At 40.5% G+C, this 25,528-nt stretch overlaps 1 protein-coding gene across 1 annotated transcript; it reads right to left on the bottom strand.

Moving 5' to 3' along the window:
* Positions 1-4,988: 4,988 nt before the first annotated feature.
* Positions 4,989-24,495, bottom strand: LOC128302217 (UPF0047 protein YjbQ). The gene is made up of 5 exons (XM_053038985.1): positions 24,332-24,495; positions 20,116-21,242; positions 6,068-6,122; positions 5,787-5,868; positions 4,989-5,689 (listed from the first exon to the last, which is right to left on the bottom strand). The coding sequence occupies exons 2-5, from the start codon at positions 20,276-20,278 to the stop codon at positions 5,474-5,476; spliced, it is 516 nt and encodes a 171-aa protein (XP_052894945.1). The 5' UTR covers positions 20,279-21,242; positions 24,332-24,495; the 3' UTR covers positions 4,989-5,473.
* Between the last annotated feature and the right edge of the window lie 1,033 nt (positions 24,496-25,528).

Below are 25,528 nucleotides of genomic sequence, written 5' to 3'. Positions count from 1 at the left end.
ACGCGCAAAATAGTTGCACCGTATGCTTTCTATAGAAAGAAAATACCGAAGAAAACACGCGTTCACTACCTTTGGACGTGTTGGCTTTCACTGGCTCGACGAGCGGTGTGGTGTGGTGCTTTGGGCTTGGGAGCATATAATTCCAGCTCACTATTACATGCCACCAGGTCGCTATGCGGTGTATCCGTTGTTCCAACATTTCCCTTTCATTGGTCTGTCACTTTTCTGCATGGCTTGCACCTGTGGTTGCATATTCTGTGTGGCAGGGTGTCGCGTGTGTTTGGTGTGCAATTTGCTGATGACTGAGTATAAGCAGCGATCTCCGGATATAAGAGCTATTGTGTGAGCTTCATCTCAGTACAGTAGGGCGGAAATTTTGCTTGCGCGCGCGCGCGCGTATCAAGTAGTATACAAAATAATGGTTGCTTGTTTGTTATCTTTTTTCTTGTTACATTCTTCGGCAAAGGGCGCACCATAAAACGGCTTTCCTGTATTTATTGATATACTCCTCCCCCCACATCAAACATTCCCAACCTTCCCGTCCCGCGATCGTCGCTTATTATCGGTGTAACAATATTTTTTACAGAGCAAAAGCATGAAAATATTCGAAGGAATAGATTTGATCCGCGTCGATCGATCGTCTGAATCTTTTGTCTTTTTTTTTTTTTTGGGCAGACTGTAGCCAACATCCTTACTGGAGACACATCCACGCTGTATATAATCCAAGCGGGTTCATTTCAATAATCCAATGTGGCATCGTTCGGGGCATGTCCTCGTCGTTCTAGGCATTTCGCAAGAAGTTACCATCCGCGGGTAGTATAGGGGATATTAAAGGGAACACTACAAAATATCTTCATCTTTAATCAAATCTTACGATCTGCTTGTTGACGGATTTATTTCTTTTGGTATTTTAGGTTTTGTTTTTGGTTGTTTTACTACTGCACTTCGTGTTGCAATCTTTTTGTGTGTTTGCCATGAAAATGAATACGTACGCTTCCTTTACTGTAAGACAATCTGCCTCTTTACTGCACCGAGTTTGCGTTTTGATTAATGATGCTTGCGATTTTTAAGTGTATAAAATAGGTTTTCGCCGTAGGCTTTCTATGTGGCCCTTGGAATTTCGGCTAGTGCACTACACCACTTGTCGAAAAGAAAGTCTAACACAATAACTAGAAATGATCAGAATGTTCCAGGATATCGCTGTGAGTGAAATGAATAGCACATTTTTTTACATAGTTTCTAACAATCCCAACTCGTCTTTACTCTGATGGTTTATATTCAGCGGAATATTGTAGACGTGTTGTCACGCATTCACTTTGCCTTGGTGAAGTGAAGGTGCGCCAGTCCAATGGCACGCCTGCAGGACCGCACACAAACGAGGGGGAAGATACTCTCGTCGTGTCATACTGCCTTGCAACATTGCACTGAATTAAATCCATCCAATCTTTGTCCTACCTACTGCACCGTTCTATATCGTCCATTACGCTCGCGGTATTGTGTCGTTATCAAACGCATAACGCCGAAACTCAGGCCTCGCGAAAAGGTTAGTGATCTTATATAAATTTATAATCTGTCATCGTAGGAGAAATGTCGCTTTCATTCACGTGCAGCAATCGCTCTTTGCCACCCTTCATCAACCCGATAATAATTATAATAATAATAATATTATAACTTTACAAAGTACCACCGACGTCTTCGCTTACCTGCTAAATAATTGCTCTGTTCTAGAAAATTCAACTAAATTGCCTTGCAAAAAGATTGTTGTTTTCTCTGCGCGCTATACGTTTTACTGCCTAGAGTTTTGCTTAACTACATCCTTAATATATTATTCGACCAACATCCCACATGAGTAGAGATGGAACAATGTTTTCCATGTTTACTTCGAGCTCGTTGGTAAAATGGACTCAGAACACGTCACAGACGCTGCATATGTATTACGGTACACGTCAATAGCATAGCAGAATATGCAGATTTTACTAAACAGTGGAATTATGTGTCGAACCGGGTGTATAACATATAAAGTGTAATTAACTGAACGCTTAAATCTTAAAAAAAAAGTTACATCACACCAAAGGGAAATGATACATTGAAATTATCCACATAGTAAATGAGTGTTCCTATAATTTATAAGACGTTTTTGGTCCAACATCTTAACGTTTTCTTGTTTACTCTTTACTCTGAATTACAAAACTGTTTAGTTATCAACGTGTACTTTTTGTACCGCCCGGGGGGAGGGCAGCAGCCATCGTTTTGGATGGATGCTCAGTGTTCCAAATAAATTGTAATTGTTCGCTAGTAAATGTATACGCGCACGCCTTTATCTAATCGTTTAACGTTAGTTATATTACTTTATTATATTTATTTCGTGTTTAAAGCTCATACCAAGATTTTTTTTTATTTTGTTTTACTTCACTCATCCTACACATTTGTTTGCCTCTTTATTTGATGTTTTATTAAGTTCAATTTCTTTTCGTTTTATACGCGTGACAAAATGGAGATTGATCGGTTATGAATTTGGAATGAAATTTCATTTAAGTAACGGTATACTACCAACAATTTGCTCGCGCCCCCGCCCTGTCAAAAAATTGACCATCAGGCTTCGCGGATGTTATTGTGGAAAAGCGCCACTTCGCGCTGTAGTAAACAGGGACTGGTTAGGTCCGATGTCACATTAAGATCCATAATCCGAGTACCTCTCATCGGTCTGTTCCGAGAATTTATCATTTTTCTAAAGTTTATTGCTGTCTGTGTGTGTGTGTGTGTTTTTTTTAACATTTTTTTGGTTTTATTCACTTTCACTTTTACCTCCACGCCAAAGTGCAGTTAGTTTAATGAAGAAAAGAGTTTGTGTGTGTGTGTGTTTATAAAATATTGATAGTGAAACCACAGTCACGATGGGATGCTCACTACTGCTTCCAATTGAAACGTGGAACACTTTCCTGCGGGTGTTATCATGATTGCTTATTTAATAATACCACAATGCATTGGTGCGGTATCGTGGAACGGTCCACCACCGGAAAGTTAAATGATATACGTAAAGAACTATGCGACTGATCAAGTTGGAGCGTTTTTAAAAGAGCATTTTAAAAATACATTCTTTTCATCGTCTTTGTTACACACTAATAGAAACGTACAAAAATTTCCTGTTCAATAACAGTACCCCTTAATAAACGGACTCGGAAAGCTAGTTCTTTTTGAAAAGCGATTTTTTTAACCAAAACATAAAGTAAATCATGACGCATTTAACTGATCGTTGTTTCATCATTGCCTGAACACAGACGTCCAATCAAATAAGGTGCAAATTGATAATGGAATGCGTGTGTTCTTGAACTTGATACAGCATCAAAGTAGAAGCCTTCACTATTACACGATTCTGTCTAACTTGACTGTTATGCGATTGACTACTACAACAAATTAAGTAACTAATTTATACTAATGTTTCTGGCTAATGCAGTCGTAAAGATAAAGCAATTAACAATCTCTTCAAAATATAACAGGCGCGTAAATCATCTTCCCGAATTCGCAATAATCGACGGTATTACTGTGTTAGAGTGACATGATCAAGACATTCGTATGTTGAGTTGCTAATTTTTATTCGAATCACAGAAAATGTGAAAATTCGCACTATGTACAATTGTTTTTGAATTTTTTTTCTCTTTTCATTGACATATCGCTCTCTTCATAACACTCACCAATAAAAACATCCACTCATTTTGTTTCACCATTGCGTTTATTCTTTTGCTTTTTAATTTGCTTTTCCATGGCAAGATTTGCATTTGGTCATACGTAGCTAAACAAAAAATCAACTTCAGACCCATACAAGGATTCATGCAACTCATACACGGTTTTCTAACAACTTAATTACTATTTCACTACACCGATGCAATGAAATGCAATTCAGATGGAAAATGTTGCGAAATGAACCATTTAGTAATCGAACTCAATTTATCAGCTAACTTTACAACTTTACTGCGAGTTAAAGCAATAAAACAAATAAAACCCATTCAACACATTGGTGAGTTATTGTCCTGCATACAATCGCAATCAATCGTTACGAAAAGATCCATCTGCTTCCACAATGCTTTTATACCAGTACCAGTTACGCATGCTCCACTTAGCACGTTTGACAAACTTTAACGAGTATGAAACATTTATGTACAGATTTGAAGTCGATTTTGCTTTGCAAACAAAAACAAAACACAAGGGGGGCACCACTGTATTAAAGGCAACTATTGAAACGTAACGGAAGCATCCATTATGCCTGAAATGCACTACACGAATTAAGTGTGTTAGATTGGCTCAAAATCAAAAGATCATACACACACGATGATCATTCTGTAACAGCTTCGTCAACTAATGGGCACATATGTGGTCGCTTACCGGTAGCAATTTACAATATGATAAAAAAAAGTTTCCCACCAAACAACAGAACAGAAGGTCTCCATATTATTTCACTTTAGAAAAACAACACCTATATCCCTACAATACTTCCCAGCTCTTAATTTGACCGTGCTGCACACACTATTGTTCCACTCTCTGTGCATCGCTCGCTATCCTTTATTGCGCACATCTACTATTTATGATTTCGCGCCGTATTGCTACATTCGTGGATTGAAGTTTTGTGTAACAATTGCATTTTTCTATAATTACGCACTGAGCGTCTATCTCCACGCGCACCCCCGCTGGAAGGATAAGTTTGTTTCAGAGCATTTTATCGTTCTATTGTTGGTAGCAATGTTCAAAATGACGGCATCGGGAGGTTGCTTTTTGCATTTTTTTTTGTGTTTCGTTTGTAACGCTTCTAAAATGTTTTAACAATTGAATTCATTGCCAGTTGCCTCGGTATCGCTACGCGCACCAGCGTGTTGTAATTAATTCGTTTGCTAGATAGTTTTCATTAGCCATTTTTAGCATTTCATCCTTTTCCACTATTTCCAACTGCACACATGGCTAAACATCAACATTGGTTGATCAATCAACTGATCATGTTCATGCTGTTGCCTTCCGCTTATCTTCCACGAAAAGCGATTAGCAAAGGTGTTTGATGTTGTGTTTAGTTTTTTTTTTCTTGCAATTTGTGTTAAATACCGTGTTAGCTGTTACGTGTTGTTGCTCGTTTAACCTTCGCTCCGGAATTGCTTGCTCGTTTCAACAGCTTTCAAACAGATTCGCAATCATTACAATTTGTTACCGTTATAGTTTTAGAAGTAGTGATAGTAGTAGTAGTAGTAAAAGTAGTGTCGTAAGTAGCATTATTATTTAGTTTAATAATGGTAGTAGTAGTAGTAGCATTACTGGTAGCATTAGTAGTATTTCTTGTTGTGGTTGCTGTTGTTGTTTTGGTTAAAATTGCTGTTGATGCTGTTGTTGTTGTTGTTGTTGTTGTTGTTGCAGTTGCACAATTGTTGACCTTACAGCAGAAAGCCGCTCTAACCCACGATTACCGACTATCGCGAGCAGAGCGCGGCCGTCCCTAACTGGAGGTAGAGGCAATTGGTGACACGGGCGAAAGGGGACTTCGGGCCGAATCCCGCGGACAACCGGAGAGCGTTATCACCAGCTTCCGGGAGCCTGCGTGGTCCCGATGTTCGCACAGCCAAACACCCTGCCACGTACCGAGTGACAATTTGCCGTCGGTGATTGGGATTGTCAGTGAACTTCCAAGGAAGCAGGCTTTTACGTGAGCAGGCTGCAAAATAAACGCGAATGCAAACAATTACGGGGGCATTATTATGGAGAGCTAGATAAGGTGTGCAGACACGATAGAAACAAAACAAAGTATATACCATATCATCTGGACCTTCGCATGAATGCCTGTACTGTAGGCCTTCGGGCACTATTTTGTTCAACATCATTTCCATATCATCCCTAAAAATATAAAATTTAAGCTATTAATGTACATCGTGAATCTTGTTGCATAGCACTATCAATATACATTTAAAAATGTGTACAAAAAAGGAAATATAAATTTTATGATATTGAAATTTAATTTGAAAGTGGTTAAAAATGCTACATTATCGTTGCACTGCATTTCACATTGGAATAGCTATTTCATGGTTACACTTACCGTACATCTGGATCCCAGCTTTCATTTAATGCTAAACTAGCAGATGTATGCAGGACTGAAAAAAGAAATAAACAAGACATAAAATTATTAATTGGCAAGGAAAAAAAAGATTATTTTTAGGAAGATTTATTCAGCTGAAGAGAGTCGTAACAATTTCATGAAAATATAGCTAATATATAGATAAAATATCTTTGTTTACAATAGGACTTTACATCTTCCGAAGATTAATATGAATATACCATCCCGTAGACTTCAATACATTTTTATTAAAAAGGACTAACTTTCATTGTTCACAAAAAAATGACATACCGAAATATGTTAAAATCGAAGTAGTAAAAATTTCTGCAAAAATAAAATTAAAATGTTTTTGCAATAATGCAAAAAAATATAATAACATGGACAACAAAACATAGTACCAAAAATGAAACGAAAACTCACAACACGTTATCACTAAACCAGGTTCGTTATACACGCGTTAAACCAGGCGAATACACGCAAACAAATGAACGACCTTTACCAATAGCATAGCAGCTGTTATTCAACGACAAACCACTAGTGCATACAGTAATCTTATCTTTGTTTACTTCAATTTGTGGTCAAAGTCAGCAACAATTAAACATCCAGTTAACGATCACGACGGGAAGCAAGCTATAGTGGCGTGATCGGTTTCGGTGTTGAGGTTGAAATGCTATAAATTCATTGTGCAACACCATAAGACTTCCGGCGCAAGTTTTACTTTAAGGCGGAAACATATCGTGAGTGACCGGCAAGGAACATTCCTTGCATGTCGTCGTCTGGCCTATTTTTGCAACGTCGCGTGCGTATGTCCGTTTTGTCATGATGCACTGTTCATGACGATTAATAGATTAGCGTACGAATAGTACTACCATGCAAAAACCTTCAAATTGCGCACTAATAATGTTGTGTCAATTAGAAGTCGGTTGCTTTCGCGTAGTGCCGCACTTCTGTTCACACATACTTCCACTAGCAATCAGCTAATTGAGTGTTTTGAAAATTCTAAACGTCATTACTATACCGGTACATATATGGTAGCCCAAATTGACCGATGCGATACGTTTTCTCATTAGCATCAAACACCAACTAATTCCCTTAAGTACCTAATTTCAATGTCATTTCAAACATGGAAGACTAGCTGTCTGATTTTGGGCGCCATATTTATTGGAAAATTGGTACATTTCCCATTATCTAACAAAACGATGATATTAGCACTGTTAATTTCGATTCAGGTTAGTTTTCAAGTAAGTTATATTGTTAATTTAAGTTTATTTTTACAGATCGTTAAATTTTCACATATTTTGTATGCCAGCAATAAACAACAGCATTAATGTTGAGATACGCGCTAGAATGCTTGCTGAAAGCTGACCTCTTGATAGGTTCTGGAAATTTCTCCACTGAAAAATTCTGGCACGAAGTATGAAATTGGGTCTATACAAAACTTATAGTTCTAGTGCTCCTCTGAGACACCTCTACACCGATACACCTTTGAGACATGGACTTTGTCCATAACTAACATTACCTCTCAACCCCGTTCAAGAGGAAGTGACTTAGAAGGATTTTTGTCACTGTATGTGACTCTGCTACAATAACATGCTCTGCGAATTGTACGATAGATTCACTATCGCAAAATGAATTAGACACTTAAGGCCTCGGTGGGCTGGTCATGTTATTAGAATGACACCGTACGTCCCATTTTAAAAACTACATTTTGGTCGTTCACATGAGCAGTGGAGACGTAGTAGGCCCTGAACTGGTGGCTAATCGCCTCGAGAGGCCAGGATATTAGATTGACTGACGACGGCTCTCTACTACGAGCGGTTGAGAGTACTACTGCAGGAATCTAAGATGGTTTTGGTGAAGCAGTTGCAGAACCGAATAAGTAAGTAACTAAGTAAGTAAGGAAGCTATAATTATAAGAAACTTTTCCAATACTTCTTTAGAAAAGAAGGTTTTTTTTTCTAAAAAAGAGAGATTTTCTCACGAACCAGACGTAAGTGGCACGCACGAACTGCATGAGAATTTCGTCCAAGATTTTGAACGTCATTGTCTTGATCTGATCCAAAGTGATTACTTTAAATTACTTCAAAGCCTTGTTCAGGAAGTCGATTAAATTCTTCTGGAACGAAGTATGTATTAAATTGCCGCACCAGCCCGCACTGTCCTGCTGAACCACGTAGTGCTCATCTCCGCAGAGGGTTCGGAGACAGGAGGCCACTAAACTAAGTGATACAGTAGGTCGCGTTGAATTTGGCGTTATTTTTCAAAGAACACAGGGGTTTCGGTGTTTTCGGTGAAGCAACTGATGTTCATATTGGAATCAGGATTGTTGAGCCTTGGCGGAGTCTATACCTGGTCAGGTTACACGTAATAATGGTTGATGCAGTTTCTAATCCAACCAGCGTGCTAAAAGAAGTTGCGTGCTCCTTGAGTTGGTTTCTTCGAAAGAACAACAATTAATCAAATATCAACACAATGTACAATCTTTAATGTCTATGTGTAGTTATGTTCACATCAATACCAATCCAGAATAAGTACATGAGGCATACCTAATGATGAAAATGAGTATTCCAACTTATTGAACACCCTGTACAGTTTTAGTTTTGTGAGTATATACATTATTGTGCAGCTGATTTTAATTTTTTAACATTGTGCATATTTTTTGTAAGCTTTAAAAGGCATATTAGCGGAGGATCGATATAATTCACTAATCAAAAATTTGGAACGAAGAACAAAAATAATTTTAAAAAATGTAGAAATACCTAAAATGGAAACCTCTTTGATACATCACTGACTTTGTGCCAGGTAATGTATGCATAACTTATTGGCAATAGTACTATTTCCTAAGCAGGTTTTAAAACAGCATTATCGAAACATATTGAGTATTGAAATGAAGACTATGTATCCATTTATGCATTTTCGTGTAGCTTAATACTCGCTATGTGGCTTTAAATTTGTTGTTGCATTTTATTTATTTTCCTCTGTTGCTATTTGCATGCTTCATGCTAATGTTCCATTGTTACAAAAGATTCATTGTACTCGAAGCTATTGTTCATTGCACTAACCGACAGCAGCAATACTAGCTGAACATATCATATCGATGATGATGATGTACTACCAAAAGGCATTTTCGAGTTTCAATGCTCGAGTTTTCCGGTTACCCAGTACCATTTCGCACGGTTACCTTTGCGTTCAGAATTTTTATAAAAAATAGCATACATCTTTTGTGCATCCTTTAAAGCATTAATATTCACAGCCAGCCTGGTGCGAGCCTGCAGATGTTTCAATTAGCATTCATCGATTGAAGAGCATGATGCTCCCATATTCTCATACTATAGATTCTACATTGTGTCATAAGCAACAAGAATTTAACGGGGCTTCAAAATAAATGCCTCGAGTGGTCGAGTGGCAGCGATAATGGAAGACTATTTTGTTCTTCGTTAGACTGGCTAGGCCTTACCGACATATTTTACCACGTAGCTGGATAGTCAATCCTTGCTTTGGGGAACGGTCCGGATGGGACTTTAGACCGGTCGTGTTGTGTGAGACCGGTGCCGCCACCAAATATACCACCGGAACCCATCAAGGAATTATTTTTTTATTAAATACTTGACTAATGCACCATAAAATATTGCAATGCTGTACTATGTTGCGCAAAATACAAATTTTTCAATTTCTACTATATTTTTTGGCAATATAGTTCAAAAATTACTAAACCATCAATCGTGCTAATTTCAGTTGACAATGTGAACGAATTTTAAACGCTATTTGAGGACCGTATTTACGTTAAAGCCATATAATTCATGTACATAAATTAAAACATCACTACTGTAGCTTACAATCAAAATTTCGTTATATTTCAACATAAAAACTAATTTTCATTTTTAGTAATGAGTGTATGAGCAATTGTTTCGAATTACTTCAATAAGTGATGATTTGATGGACAAAATCAATTGTTCTAAAGTGTTTTGCTCCCGATATGCACCCGGCACTAACAAATGCTACTTTTCAACCCGACGAGTTTAAATTTATTTTCGTCTGAAAAAAGCACATTTTTCATTCGTGCATCCAGGAACTACAATTCGAGATACGCGAATCGCAAAATTTCAGTTCGTGTAATTTTGTATGTGAAATTGATTTTTTTTTACTAAGTTTAATTTTTTCCCAAAATACGTTACACTTTCCTATAACAAAAATAATTTCGGTAAAATAATACTATAATTCTTGTAATAAACCTGGAAATTTTAATAATGAATGTGCTCCATAACGTGAAAAAATACTAAATATAAATGATATTATAAAGGAAATTCGCATTAAGTGAAAATTCGAGTTACACGAATAAAAACACACGACGTAAATACTGTACACTTTATGTTAAAAATTATCTAATTTACTTTATGTTGCGCTGTTTGTTGAGCCTTTTGCATCATTTCAAGTATCCGTTGATTGACAAAATTTGTATGACGTCTTGTTGTCACCGAAATCCGGAACTAAATTACAGAGCGATCCCAGAAATATGGCCCAATATTTCTCACGACAACTAAAATTGCGGTATAAACAAAGCTGTCGAAGTTCAAAATCCACGTATAACAGATACTTTGTACACCGAGGATTACCCTGTACTAACAGACTCTAACGAAACATGTAAAGTTAGCGGTTAAGTTATAAAAACATAAAATGTTGCTTAAACGTAAATTACAGTAAATTTGCTACTCCTATTGCATGTTGTTTTATTATTCTTTTTCGTTAGAACGGCCAGGCCCGTATCGACTTATTTTACCACGTAGCCGAATGATCAGTCCTTACTATGGGGAATTGATCCGGTTCGTTCGTGAGAAGATCGGCGCTGTTTCCACCATGCCACCGGGCCTGATGGGTCATATAAAATATAAAAGCCCTGGAAACAAATCCCAAAAGACCTCTACTAAACAGAATGTATCACATCCTTATGATCTGACACTTGAAACGATCTTGGTAGGGTGAATAACCCCATGTTTTACAATTAGCATAAATTTACAATCACATGTAACATTAAAAGTAAATCATTAAACAGTGATGATGAAGATCATGCTAACAAAATCATCGTTGTCATTTTTTCATAACGTCACATTGCTATCGGCAAACATGGAAACATAAAACAAAAGCTATTCGTTGGATGAGTGGACAGTCAATTGCCATGAGCTGGAAGCCATTTTCATTATGATCAAAGCATTACATTTTAGCTGTCAGATTACTTGGTCTATCTTTTTTTTTATTTCAACTTTTTGTGAAAAGAAATAATAATCACATCGGACGTAAATAAAAATCTATCAATGATCAACACTGCATATGATAACATAACAATAGTTTCGAAAATGATTAACACTGTGCAATCCTTGAATATCTATATATATATAAACATCGCATTCATCGATACTTTTCGCATTAATCTGTCATTATTCAATGTTGCTTTCATAAGTAATTTTATAAGTATTTTATAATTTCTCTGATACCAATCTAGTTTGAAACGTCAAGTTATTTCGAAAAAGCGTTATTATACACGCAAAAGTACGTAACGAGTTGTCGATGAAAAAAAAAACTCTTTATACCTTTGGAGCTGTTTCGCAATGCAGCACGGTTGCATTGCATTAAAGACACAACGCTGTAAATGTACAAAGCGACAATGTACAGGGGAAAGGAAGTTGTTTACAACACACTCGTTTCACTTGACCAACACGTGCACACACACTTAAAGGCATTTGCGTGGTTAATTGCGTGGATAGCAGGAACCCACGGGAAGCGGGAAATTCCACGTCCGCAAAGATGCCCCCCCAGTGTCGATTCTACGTCCCAGGCTCGCTGGGTGGCGCCTTCTTCTAGCTACTTTGCAAGGGCTTTCCTTTCATTCATTCATGATTCTTTACATTCTGCGAATGCCTGCACGCTACCTAGGCAAACTTTCCGCCTCACAAAAGGGATACTATTTTGCTTTAACCAACTATGATACTCTTCCGCGAAACTTCCGCGCAGGCTGCAAGAAGAAGCGGTTCCCATCGTGTCGCTTTGCATTGTGTACGCATTTCGCCCGTCGCCTTGCTCATGGGCAGGAAAATTCACTACTTCCTCCCGGCGGAAGTGGCCACCTGCCGTTAGTGTCATGGATGTGTGGTTTACTGCGACATGAAAGCATATTCTGCATATGTGCAGGCGTTGTCCATCGGGCAACACACTGGCGCTCGGCCCGCTTGCAATCAAATAAATTCTTTCCAACCAAACGCACGCATTGTTTGTGCAAGTGGTTTGTGCAGCAATGGCGCTCAAATGATGGAGATTGGGGATACACAAAAAATGGAGTTAAAATCCATACTTAGAACTTGCTCAGAACGTGTGTATTAAATACACTTCAGATCCCTTGCGACGATAGATATATTTAATAGCATACAAAATCAGTGTGCATATTTTATCTAATTTAATTACTTGATTACTATAAGATACGAACAAGCGCGTATTAAAACTACCCACAGCTACGAAGAAATGGTGCGGAGCAGCGGATCGTCTAAATATCTTTCAAAGCCATTCCGAACATCTTGTGCTGAATGTATGGCTAATGGGCACAGACCTTTGCTGAAAAGTAGCCCCAAAAAAAGGGATATATTTCTTCCCCAGATTTAATCTATCTCGTTTTTACATACCATCGCTTTCTCTATCGCAAGCGTCCCACTGTACTCTACTTTTCTATGGAGCAACTCTTCTCTCAGCTCTGCATACATAAAATTACGATTTTCCTCTCATGGCCCTTAGCATACTGACACTTTTCTCAGTGCAACTCTCGGATTCTCCTGCGCTTTCGGACATCTTCACACCGTGGTCATCTCATTCTGGCATGCAAGCAACACATTTCTCCGGGTGCTCTATGATCACACCGGGGAACTAATTGAAGCATTCCGTGACAGGATGTTATTGGATAACAACATCGTTGGAGATTTACGAAACACATTATCCTCGCGTTAAGGCTGTGCTGCAGCAGCAGCAGCAGCTTGAAATGATTTACCCGGCCCAGCATGCAAGCGTCGTCGATTGAGTTAATTGAGTAGCGTCGATATTGTGCGCCCAAGTCGCAAAACAAACGGCCCCAGTTCGCACAGCGGATGTGTTCCAACCAACAGCGCTTTCCACAGTTTCCCGAGGTGAGAAAAAGGTGAGAGCAAAAAATACAAACACACCTAGGATTGGCAATGTTCTCCTCTCGCGCTGTTTGCGAGAGCTGACAGTCATCTCCCCGCAGCGGTATTCTCGCTAGAAATACGCCAATGTAGTCTTTGAGCACGCTCACGGCGTGCAACATCATTACAGCACAACATAGCGTAAACAACCGATGCATGAGAGTGAAACTGCAAACATATACACATAGAACCAGAAGGTACAAGCCAACCTACTATACACCGCTACCGATTACTTTAGTCAGGTCATGGACACGAAATTTTGCCAGTTCCTCGTGCTATCTGACCGCGTTCGGCCTTTCCTCGCATTGGCGATGACCCGGTAGCATCCTGCAGCATAAATGGGAACGACCTATTGAAGCTGCCGCCCTGCACCGCTACTGCACAGCTACAACTCCGTTCGTGATTGGCACAAACCAGCCCCATGCCTTGTGTTTCCCAGCCCAGTTTTCCACTGGGAACGAACATTTTCCATGCGGTCAGTCACGCTTCGTGTCGTTTAGTATTCTTCTACCGGTTGGAGGCACTTGCGGCACAAAAGAATGCCCAAAACCGAAGACAAATGCTCTGACAGAATTTAATTTCGCGTTCCTATGCACGCGGTCCAAGAAAGGATGTATAATCACAAAGCGATGTATATCATTTGATTGAAACAAAATGCACATTAACGCAGCCACAGGGTTAACCACATCTGGACATGGCCAACGGAATAGTAGCTTTTCATTTTTTTTTTTGTTAATTAAAGATAAGCTTGAAGCGCGTGCAGCACCTGCAAACCAAACAGCACTAGTTGGCATCAGAGGCATAGCCACACCACTACGGAACCTTCTTGCTTGTTATACAGGAAGGGTATTATTCAATAACAATATTCACTGCCAAAAGCACTATTTCATTTCCACCAGCGGTAGAAAAAAAAAAAACCCCCCTCTCGCATCGCCAGCACATATCCGACCGTACGCGCGCTATGTTGAGTGGTCGATATTGTGTCCTGAATTAGAGCGTTTCGAGGCTTGGCTTACCCATTTGAAGGATAACGCAACCCCGGCAGTGCGAAAAAGAGAGAGAGAGAAAGCAAGAGTGAGAAAGAGGGAGAGAGAGGGAGAGAGCGACGGAAATTGGACGTTATTATTGATGTATGAAAAATGTACGTACACATGGCCAAAATAAAGTACGCGCCCAAGCGTTTTGTAGGCCGATCGATTCCGGAGTATCTTGCATACATGTGTCGTAATATAAAAGTATTCCGTTTAAAGCATTGCGCTTTTATCGGAGATGATTTGCTAACTATGATGCCTGATGTAATGACTAGTTGTATTAGCCAGGACTGTCCCCTTCGTTCATCATCCTTGCGTTGAAACCCATAAGTAGCTTATATAGTTCTCAATTAAATTATGCAAATAAATTAGCCGAAGAATGGTGGAAGGTTATCATTGGATATCGCTTTCGATAATTGCAGGATCAACCATATACACCTCCACCAAAGCGATACCCCTTACATTCTGAAGTGTGCGTGTCGGTTTCATCGAAGAATTTATTTGATTCTTCCTCAGGATTGTACTTTACAAAACCAAAAAAAAAGTAAAAAAGGAATACACAGATGTGGCATATCCTCTCTGCTACCCCCCCGAAAGCAACAACGAGCCAAGGCAGTTTGCTTCCTAACACAGCATCATTGCACGATTTCAAAGACCGCACACATTTTCCTTCTCATAATTTAGATTTATATCTGCGGAATATTTTTTATTCATGTGCGCCTACGTGTCACCGAGCAACAGCACCAACCCGAACAGCTTTCAATCGTAAGCGATGGTGGGTATTGAAAATACACAAACTATTATATGAGGATCTTTTCTTCGTACACACACACACGCGCACCATTTGCTTCGATATTTTCTTATAATGCACCTGTCAAGCCCAATGCTCTTGTGTATTGCAATTCACTTGGCTGGTGGCGCGTTGTATTTTATCGTATCAGATACGCAACTAAGTAACATTCGTTTTTGTTAGCTTTTGATAGATTTTATATCCTTAAAGAAAAGATTATATGAAATACTAAATAACTAAATATATTGCTCATACCTTAACCCGTGTTTTAGCCTACTTGTTGCCAAATAAGTTGTCGAATATTTTTGTAATATTTTGAAGCAATACAAGAATTTAGCCACTTTCCGAGCTTCTCATATTACTGCTGGTTTATCAGGACAAGTGCGATCGAATGGAACAGATGATTTTCTGATAGTGTAGCATCTAGAGAATACAGCAGTGAAACGGTAGTATTTCCCATCCTACGGATGTTGCAGAATCACTTTGCTATACTAAGACTGTCGATTATCACGAAGTGTTCGATTTCAACAACTCATAGTAGTTTATACCGACCACCTGATCGTCTGCTCGAATGCTTTTTAGTGACGAAAACATTTTCGAATATTTTTTTATACAGCGTTGTATTTATGAACATATTTACTTATTGTCCATAAACACAAAATTCAGTATGGTTCACTTTAGAATAGAAAATGCGGTTTCCCGCATTTGACAATTGGTAGATAGGAAATCAGTCATATTGAGCGTACGATCAATTCATGGAGTTACGATCAGCAACGATCCCATTTTCGTCTTAGAATAAAACAGTTTTTTACTACCAGTAACTAACATACACGAATTCTAGCCATTTAAAAAATTCAATGTTGCTTCCGTTCGAAAAATAGGCCCGGCGCTTCTTCGCATGCCCGTTTGTCACCTTCCTCAGCTTACGGTAGCGATCATTAATACTTCCTGGATTCATTCGATCAGCAGGAGGATCGATCTGATGAATGTTCCTAACCCTTATCGACTTATCGTTTCGCCTGGCTTTTTCGCCCTGCTGCCTGCCGTTAAAACGATGATCGCTTTTTATAAACTACAGACGGTGTTTTGGATAAGTAAATGCAGAAAGCCAATTTATCCCAGCTGAATCGATTGTAAAACGGACGATACTTAGACAGGCCTTTATGGCATTTTTTCCCATTTTCGTGCTGTGTTTGTAAAGCTATGTTATTTCGTGTAGCAAGAATTAACAGTTCTTTTTTAACGGTACAATAGCTTCAAGAGGTCTAGGGTCAGCCATTTCTGGAATCCATTGACTAGGTTTACCCGTAGCTGAAGTCCTGTGTAGGGGAGATCGGCCCGAATGGGATTTTGGGTCGGTTCTGTCATGTGAAGACCGACACGGCCACCACGGCGTTTTAACAGTAAGCTCAGGATCGTATCCATATTGCCATTCTATGCAAAAATGTCATTCTTAACGTTCAAAAAACCAAATTGGACAACATTCAAAACGACACTCTTTTCGTTTAACATGCAGAAATAATGATTCTAAATGTCCCTATAGTATAGCATATATCACACAATATAGGCACATCTTACACATTGATACTAAGCTCTATCAATCAGATGAATAAAATCAATCAAATGCAATACCTCGGCCACATAAATTGTACGGTCGCCCACTTGCCGTCGTTAAGCGATAAGAGCTGCGTTTGCACTTTCGTTGCCTACATTCATTTTACCATCGCAAGTTGCTTCATCACTCTCCTCGTTAAGCGCACACCGCAAAAAGTCGGTAAATAATTCAAAATTAGCTCACCAACGGGGTTGCGGATGCGCGTCTTCGGGCAACCGCACGGAACAGTAGTGTCGGGCAGAAATGACGATGACACTCGGTCACGCAACCGAAACCGTACCGTGCCAACCAGCCCGGAGACGGTTCAAGGAAATGTCAACCATTAAACCTATCACCGTTTGAATCGGGGATACGAATGACTACTTGCAATCTGTCCAGCAAAAAAAAAAGCACACACACACTCAGCCCTTTTTCCCGCTCATGGGAGCATGGTCAATGCAACGAAATGCAGTCCGAAACGGGTGCAAACGTAACGAAGCATTGAAAAGGTGCCATACACTTTACGGTGGCCAGTCCCACGTACATTCGTCTCAATGTGGGCGCTGTGTCTGGGGTCCGAGTGAAAAACGATTTCCTTTGCTTTGTGAGCAGTACGGTTGGTCGGGGTAAGAAAAGCATTCGAAACGTCTACCTTCAGCACCTCGCCTTCGACAAACGGCTGAGCGAGGGGGGCGGCTAAATAAGTAATCAAGACATATTTCAAATAGTTTGCTGTTTATCGGTTTTAATTATCAGCACATTTTGCAATTAGCCATATCCTGCTACGTACCAGCACACGATAAGTGCCGTATCATTATCGAAGGGAGCGGAGCTGAGCCGCACTCAACCAAAAAGCAGAGGAAAGAGAGAGGAGTGTGACGCTTAAGCCGCGACTTCGTTCAGTTTCGCGATGCACTACCAATGAACCGTGCTTAGCAGACGAATTCTGAAGATGCACTGATTGAGTGTAATGTAGTTAACGGGAGTGGAGATAAGTGTAGCCAACATCGTTTCTTCATAACATAACTTACACTTAAAAATGCCTAATGAAGCACGATCTGCATAAAATATGCACATGAAATACCATGCACATCTTACGATAAAGGTACAGAACCGTTTGATGCAATATTACTACTAACAACGAGATAGGAAGAGGGCACCTGTATTGATGAATAACACTTTACACAATATAAATAAAAAACATATTTATGCATATATCTTCTTCATCTTCTTTTGGGCACTGCAACTTATGGATCTATTTTGGCCTACCATTTCTACTTCGTAGACGTTGTTTATATCGTTTTAGTTTTGACGCGATTTGGTTATTTCAATTAATAATTGGTTATTTACTCATGGATCAAAACATGTTACATCAATCTCTATTACTTTTTCGCATCTTACAGGTTACATTCCGATCCCTAAAACACTAAACTCACTGTAAACGGCTCCTCGACCGCTCTCCATGATTTTATTCATTTTTCAACTTCATCGGAATTGGAAAATTGCTAATCAGCCAGATCATGTGACTTAGACCGGAACAGATAGTAATCCGAAGTGGCAATTGGCAATCAACTGTGATCATTTCTTTTGGTTATAGCAGCTCATAACAGATCACACCTTCTACCAAACACACACTGCATAATGTTTTTACCATGAATATTCAACTTTATTATCGATGATGAGGCATTGCAGAGGTATCCATACGTATCCCTAAGATTTGGGTTATCATAAAATGGTCACTTTTCAATGCCAGTTATAATACAATCTAAAAAAAGACAATGGTTTTTGCCATTGCAGCAGTCGCTTACATGTAAACAAACAGTAAACCAGCGATGTTCGACGTCTCTCGGCTTCCTCACCTTAGGAGCATTTTCATTGCATTTCGCTAACAGGAAACGAATTGATCCAAGTGTCTTTATGAGATCGTGTTGAGTATATGCATCTTCATCGATCATCTCCTTTGATTGCCCACACTCAAGCTTTCGCATCGCCCCGAAATGTTCTTCGTATTACAAATTTTAAATAACCATCTTTTACCGTGCCGGCTCGGTACATAAACTGCTATTTTTTGGAGCTTGTTGTATCCACTGTAACCGTTCTCCGGTAGCAGTAGCTAACTATCGGGCTATGTGGTAAAATAACGACTATTGGCAGAAAGACCCAACTATAAATCCGTTGTGCGGGAAATACTATTCCGTTCAATTTTTATTAAAAATTAAATAACCCGGTCCACACCGAAAAAGTGCTGAATCAAAAAGTGCTTACAAGCTTTCAATCAACATGTGAAAATTTAAAAACATACACAAATGTTCTCATTTCATATTGTTCATTAAAATAGAATTATTTTCGCGTTGTTGATATTTTGTTGTTTACTCAATGAGAGGAATAACATTTGCCTCAAATACGTCAATCTCTCGTCAGGAGAATCTTTGATAACACCGAGGAAGCATCGTCCTAAGCTCTCACTAACTTCATACCATCGTCGGTTGATTTAGGATTTATTTTATGTACAGGAATGTTTTTCTTGACATTAGTTACGCATTGTCAAGAGATAGGTAGAGGCGCCTACCAAATAAAGGTAGTTAAGCACTTGCGCAGGGCCTGACGTTCAAACTTGCGCAGGGCCAGGAAATATTCCAGTAATTCTCAAACTTCAAGAGAATTTAATAAAAAAGTCGATGTTTTAACCACATGCTGACTGACTGATTGACTTTACAACTTCCATTGAATATAGAACTACCTAACCTTTCGTATTGACAAATGCGATCATTTTTTTAGTTAAACATTCCTGGATGTAGTTGTTACAATATTTTTACATAAGTGTTCTATGGTATAACTTTATAAAAAGACAAACGAAATAATCAGATTAAAACATAGCCCACTTCTTCGAAATTGTTTACATGAACAAAACATACATAAATGATTGGTAATTGTTAAGGAAATTTTGAAAGAAATAAATATACCTTAAAATTATCTTACTAACTTAACGAATTCAAGATGACATTAATGGAGTGTAGTGCTATTCGAACGCAAATATAACAAATAAAAAAAAGGGGAAGTGTTTACTTATCTTGATGCTTAGTAGATCATTTGTAGAATACGACATTGCGCAACAAATTCATCATGCTTTCTTGCTTTGACAGATTTCATTGTTAATTAGGCAGAGCGATAAACTATAAGGTCGATCATCGTTGAATGCGTTATGATTTCCAATCAAAAACGCAATTCTTGCACAATATTACCCTAATTCTTTACAACCTCATTGTCTATTCAATGTTCTGTTAAATGCGTTTTTTCAACAACCCGAATATTCGCTACAAACGCATATTGCACAGTTGTGCAACATTGTTCTCGTCTAGGGACACAATTAGACCATCCCCAAGATAGCAGACATTTATTGCAGAGCACATACTTACTTTGAACGTGACATAATCCAACAGAAAATTGACCCAGCTCTGGCATCTGCCGTAGGATCTCCTCCGTCACCAAATGAATGCCACGGTGTTGTGGCCGAAGGTTGATCTTGCGTTGAAACCAGGCGGAACCAATCTGTATGCCGCGGTGATTTGATGAAGCCATGTTATTGGTCTTCTCATATGATGAGCCCGTCGTAGTCGTGGTCGTTGCCGTTGTCGGGTTTATGCCCGCCGTTGACGTTTGCTGCAGATGACGAGGGTATCCGGATTGATGCCGATGACTGGCCGCCGAACTACCGCCACCACTGCTCCGATCTGCGTCACCGCCACCAACACTTCCGCCACCAGCACCACCACCACCAGCACCACCGCCTCCTCCTCCTCCACCGACTACACTGCCCTTTCTGCCTTTGCTTCTGGCACCACCTTCTGCAACTGCCGCTCCTGCCGCACCGCCCGAAGTACCGGCACCACTGCCACTTGCTTTACCAACAGCTCCACTTGCGCCACCTCCACCACCAGCTCCTCCTCCACTACCACCTCCTCCCCCACGGCCCCCGGCAGACGCTGACAAGAGTAACGAGGACGAGGACTCGTCGGTGACCGATGAAGGAGGGCTGCCCCGTTTGCGAGGATGATCCGTTTTGAGGCAGGATATGGCAACAACCCGACCAACCTAAAATGCCCACACACATACACTAGTATGTAACAATCACACGCACGCACACACAGAACACGGAATGGCAACCTTCAGCGCACACTTTTGGGAATGGCTTCGTCGGCAGGGCGGGCTGGTAACGTACCTCGCGCAGATGCTGATACCAATAACTGATAGCAAGGATGGTTAGCAGGAAGGGTTGCTGCACAGGAAAAAGAACCGAAGCCGGTTGGGGTTTCGGGCTCCGTGTGCTGTTGTTGCCTCGTATGTTTTCAGAGCTGAACCGCAAAACCACTAGCGCACAAATGCGTGTGCTTTACATCTCACAGATCTTTCTTATCACTTTCTTCGATCCACCACACTTCTGCCGAATGCTCACTGGCTGCAGCACATTCTGTGCTAGAGGGGTTGCCTTCTTATCGCCCACTTCACTCACCAACAAACATCACACACCTCGGGACGAATTCACCTGATTGAGCAAAGAGAAAAGTGAAGCGAATAATGTTATTACATGCATTAAAACCTTTTCAGCTAGTCGCTGGGATTTCTTTTATTTTACTTAAGTTGACAAACGTCACTTCCTGTGTAAAGGCACGCGGCTATTTCGAGATGCAAAACGGGAACATTCTTCTTCTTCCTTATCGGCACAACGATCCCGTAGCGAGATAGTCCATCCTGCGTACAGAGGAATGGTCCGGATGGGATTTTAAACCGGCCCTGACGTGTGAAAACCAGCGTCGCTACCATTTACACTACCGATCCGCCCCAAACGGTGCAATAACGGTGCAAAACGGGTACATTATCTCCCGAAAATCGTCATTTCCTCTTGCTTCCGGTTTACACACAAGCACACATCTTTGTTACGGCAATGAGGTCGATAAGCAGAGTAGCGCACAGCAGTACTGGATCTGATCGTATGTAATCCCGGAGTAGGTTAGACACTGCGACAACAGTGTAACACCGAACATGTGTAACACTAATGCGTGCAGTATTTTAGAAAAGCTCGCAGAGGTCTTTGTCAACCGCAGAAGTAAAACCTGGAACTCACTCTCGTCAAACCTTGCATCGGCTGAGAACACTAGTTTTAAATGTTCCACACCTTCAATGCCAATACCGACATCTATATGCCTTTCTATGTCTATGCAGCACGTGATTGTAACCTTTGACGCTGATCAGGTCAACCGTACCACGACCAAGAACAATTCCTCCTCGATGTTTTCAAACAGTAACCTCCAAGTGCTGGGGGCCGAACAGGGTGGTGGTGAGTTTTTGCTTGCCGGTGTATCGCAAGCAGATTCGTCCGGAGTCACGCACGACATGACATACGAACGGTCACACGCACGTTACGTTGTTTATCGTAACTGGTTGCGTGATTTTTACAAACTACAAACTTACAGCGGCCCCGGCCTAAAGAAAGCGCGAATAATTATAGAAGCCATTCGATAGTGGCTCTACGAGTAGAAAAAAAAACAGCGCACAAGAAATGGGCCAGAAACTCTAGAGCATTCGTACACCAATGATGCCAAGAAACGTCACTAAAGGAAATTAAATGCTACATAACCTGCTAGCACTCGTGCTTTCGATTCTCTCAATATATGCCGGAAAAGCGTTATGATTGTCCCACATTCAAGCTGCTGCCAGGAGTGTTATGATGTTTTGTGTTAGCTGAAATGCACGAAATATATCCATCATGAAGACACAAGGCCATCGCTGCCATCAAAGATCCTGAAAATCGCATACAGACTGTTCGACGGTACGTTACTTGGATCCGATCTAATGTACGCCGCCTTCTATTTGGAATTCTAATGCTATATTCATGCAGCCGCTGGTCCACCGTTTTACATTCAAAAGTAGTATCGATTTCTTGAGAAAATACTTGTATTCTTGTACCAACCAGCGGGGTCCCCATGTATTGAATATCCTTAGAAATCATAACGAACTGTGTGTAAACCCTGTAGGTGCGTAAGTGTTTATCTCGCGAAATGAAAACTACTCCGCGGATCTTCCCGTAACGTAATACATTTTTCCTCCTGCAAGGAGTGGGCTAAGTATCTCTTTCCTTCTCTCCTTCTCTTTCTTTTTTCACTCACACACACGCACAATTCCACTGTTTCTCTTTCATTCGTGCTATGTTTTATCTAGATTTTTTTCTTAGCGAACCAACACACTGATCCACATGCTCTTTTGATCTCCCTTTTTTAACACTCTCCCTCTTGCTCCATGCCGCTCCGGTTATTTTGCCCGTTCTCACTTTAGCATTCACCATACATTCCACGCCGAATCTCCTTCTCTTTCAATCATTGTGGCGGATTTCAGCCATACATAATCATACGCATAAGATGCTTGCGGTAGTAGTAGACACTGCCAGCCCTGGCACCCAAAATTTAACACATTTATACAAGTCACAGACCATTTGCTTCGTGGCAGGACATCACACCCCAAAACAAAGGAGGCAACAAATTCCGATGCTGATTTGATTGCCCCTTGTTTTGAGAACCCCGGACAAAATATCCTGACACTGATCCGCGCCCGAGCCTTTCAAGGCATTCGAGCACACACTCGCACTGGAGCACAAACACACACACGCAAAAGGAATGCAGATGATTTTCATCTTGTAGGAGAATATTGTATTAATTTCTGCAGCCAAGTATGAACACTGGGATATTTTTCCACACCTGTATTCCAGGCGATTTGCTCTAATTCCCATGCAACACTATCTCTTTGCACAATGACTCCCACCTTCAATGCGTTGAGACTGTCATTGAGCCCGGCAGACTCCAAAGCCTATCGTTCCTCGATCGCTAACGTTGGGCGAAAGAATCCTTTTTCAGGGTGTCACCTCTGCTTTCGATTCCACTTTCCATTCATAGAGCCATCGTTTGCTGCACCGTGCTATTGCTAAAACCAACAACCTACCCTTACACACGGTGCCATTGCTAAACAATTCCACCTAATCAAACTATCTGTGACGACATGCAGAATGGGTTATTCCTTTTGGGCGAAAATAAAACTCCATACGCACCACCTCGTCCGTGACACTACCGCGTGTAATAGATTTTCTTACCCTCACGCGCACACTCCCCAACACACAGCCGGACGACACTCTTGAACGCGAAAACGTACCTTTTTTACGATATACGACCGATTTGAACTCAATTCTGTTTTATGTAATTTCAGAACCGTTTTTTCGAGCCACCGCTTTTTTTCCTTCGCTTGTCGCGCTCTGCTCTTCTTTACAGTTCCCACCAACGCTGCAATCCGAATCGTTTCGCCTTTTCGTTTTCGCTCATGCACGGGCGGGCCTTTTCGTGGGCTTCGATACAAAACCCATCTCGGTCGCGTTATCCTGCCGTGTGTAGCATCTCTCGCTCTTTTGCTGCTGCTAGTCCACTCTGCTTCCTTTTTCACACGATTGTGCCGCACATTTGCGCTCCCTTTCTTTATCAGGCGCGCGTGTGCTACATCCTGAAATCCTTGCACGCGATCTCTTTAGCGGTAACCTTGCGCCCACACAGATGTTTCCTGCTTCCTCACGCTATTCTGTACACAGATAGATACCACAAATAAGTTGATCAGCTTCTGCACTTTCCACTAACGCTGCGAATTGCTCCGGGTTTTAATTTTTCCGACCATAATAATAGTTGTCAATCGTGACTTGACAAACTAACTTCGTCGGCTATGCCGTAATGTAATCGAGAGGCTTTTTTATGTGTTTTTTTATTGACAACGACTGAACGACTGCTGTCATTGTGCGCTACCATTCTGTCTAAACATTTCGGAAACCCATAGTGCGTGCTGGGTCCCACTTTTCCCATAGTTGTTACATATGATAGAGCGAGATAGGGTGTTTTAAAGCGAGACAAACACATACTCTACGGCAAGTTCGAACGAATTCGAACATAGAAAACTCTTCATGACCTTTGTGCATTTTGAATTCACAGTTACCGTTTCAGCAATGTAATATATCCTCTGGACGAAAAGATTCCTAATCCCAACAGTAAAGGTTACAGATATAATGGTTGTGTTGAAGCAGTGTTGTAACATTAATTAGACATCATTTGATGTGAACTGGTTTACGGCTTTCCAGATGATTGAGCCGGCGGTGGAAAAATCCACCTCTGGTAGAAGATTAACGAGACAAAAACCAAATTGATGGTGGCACCCCCAGTGCACCAGTTGGTCGAATAAATCGAATGGATAAATAGTCACACCGTTGAAATCGTGCGAAATTAATAGGTTTCATAGGTAAAAACTTGATGTGTACATCTGTGAGAGAAATGAAAGAATCCCTTTAGGATCAAAGATTATTTAAGCCATCGCAACAACAAAAACCGCTCATCCGCGTTCGAGAGGACGATGTTCATACTGATTTTAGGCCCCTTACTTGTGAGATCCCATTGGAGGAGTCGCAGCAATGCCGAGCTCTACGAGCTATACAATGAACTCCATATCCTACAGTGAATTAGACTCGTCATGCTCCGGTGGGCTGGTCATGTCATTAGAATGGCCACGAGGACGAGGCAATCTATATAGTCCTTTCACGTCGTCCAACAAAGGGAGCGCGATAGGCGATGATAATGGATTAACTGATGAGGGCGCAGTGAGCATTTTAGAGGATTCTTGTATGAGACCAATAGCGCGCTGGGTAATCGTATCGTCGCATTATAAGATTTATCAAAATATTAAACTTTCACTTTCTATTATGGAGCACTGGCAAACAGATTCCAAAATCAGCTCGAAGCTTTTAACTGCACG

This window comes from Anopheles moucheti, chromosome 3 (genome assembly GCF_943734755.1).
Source record: "Anopheles moucheti chromosome 3, idAnoMoucSN_F20_07, whole genome shotgun sequence".
In the NCBI taxonomy this organism is placed as follows: domain Eukaryota; kingdom Metazoa; phylum Arthropoda; class Insecta; order Diptera; family Culicidae; genus Anopheles; species Anopheles moucheti.
Note: the sequence above shows the minus strand (reverse complement) of the source record. Positions and strands in the feature narration are given on the sequence as shown.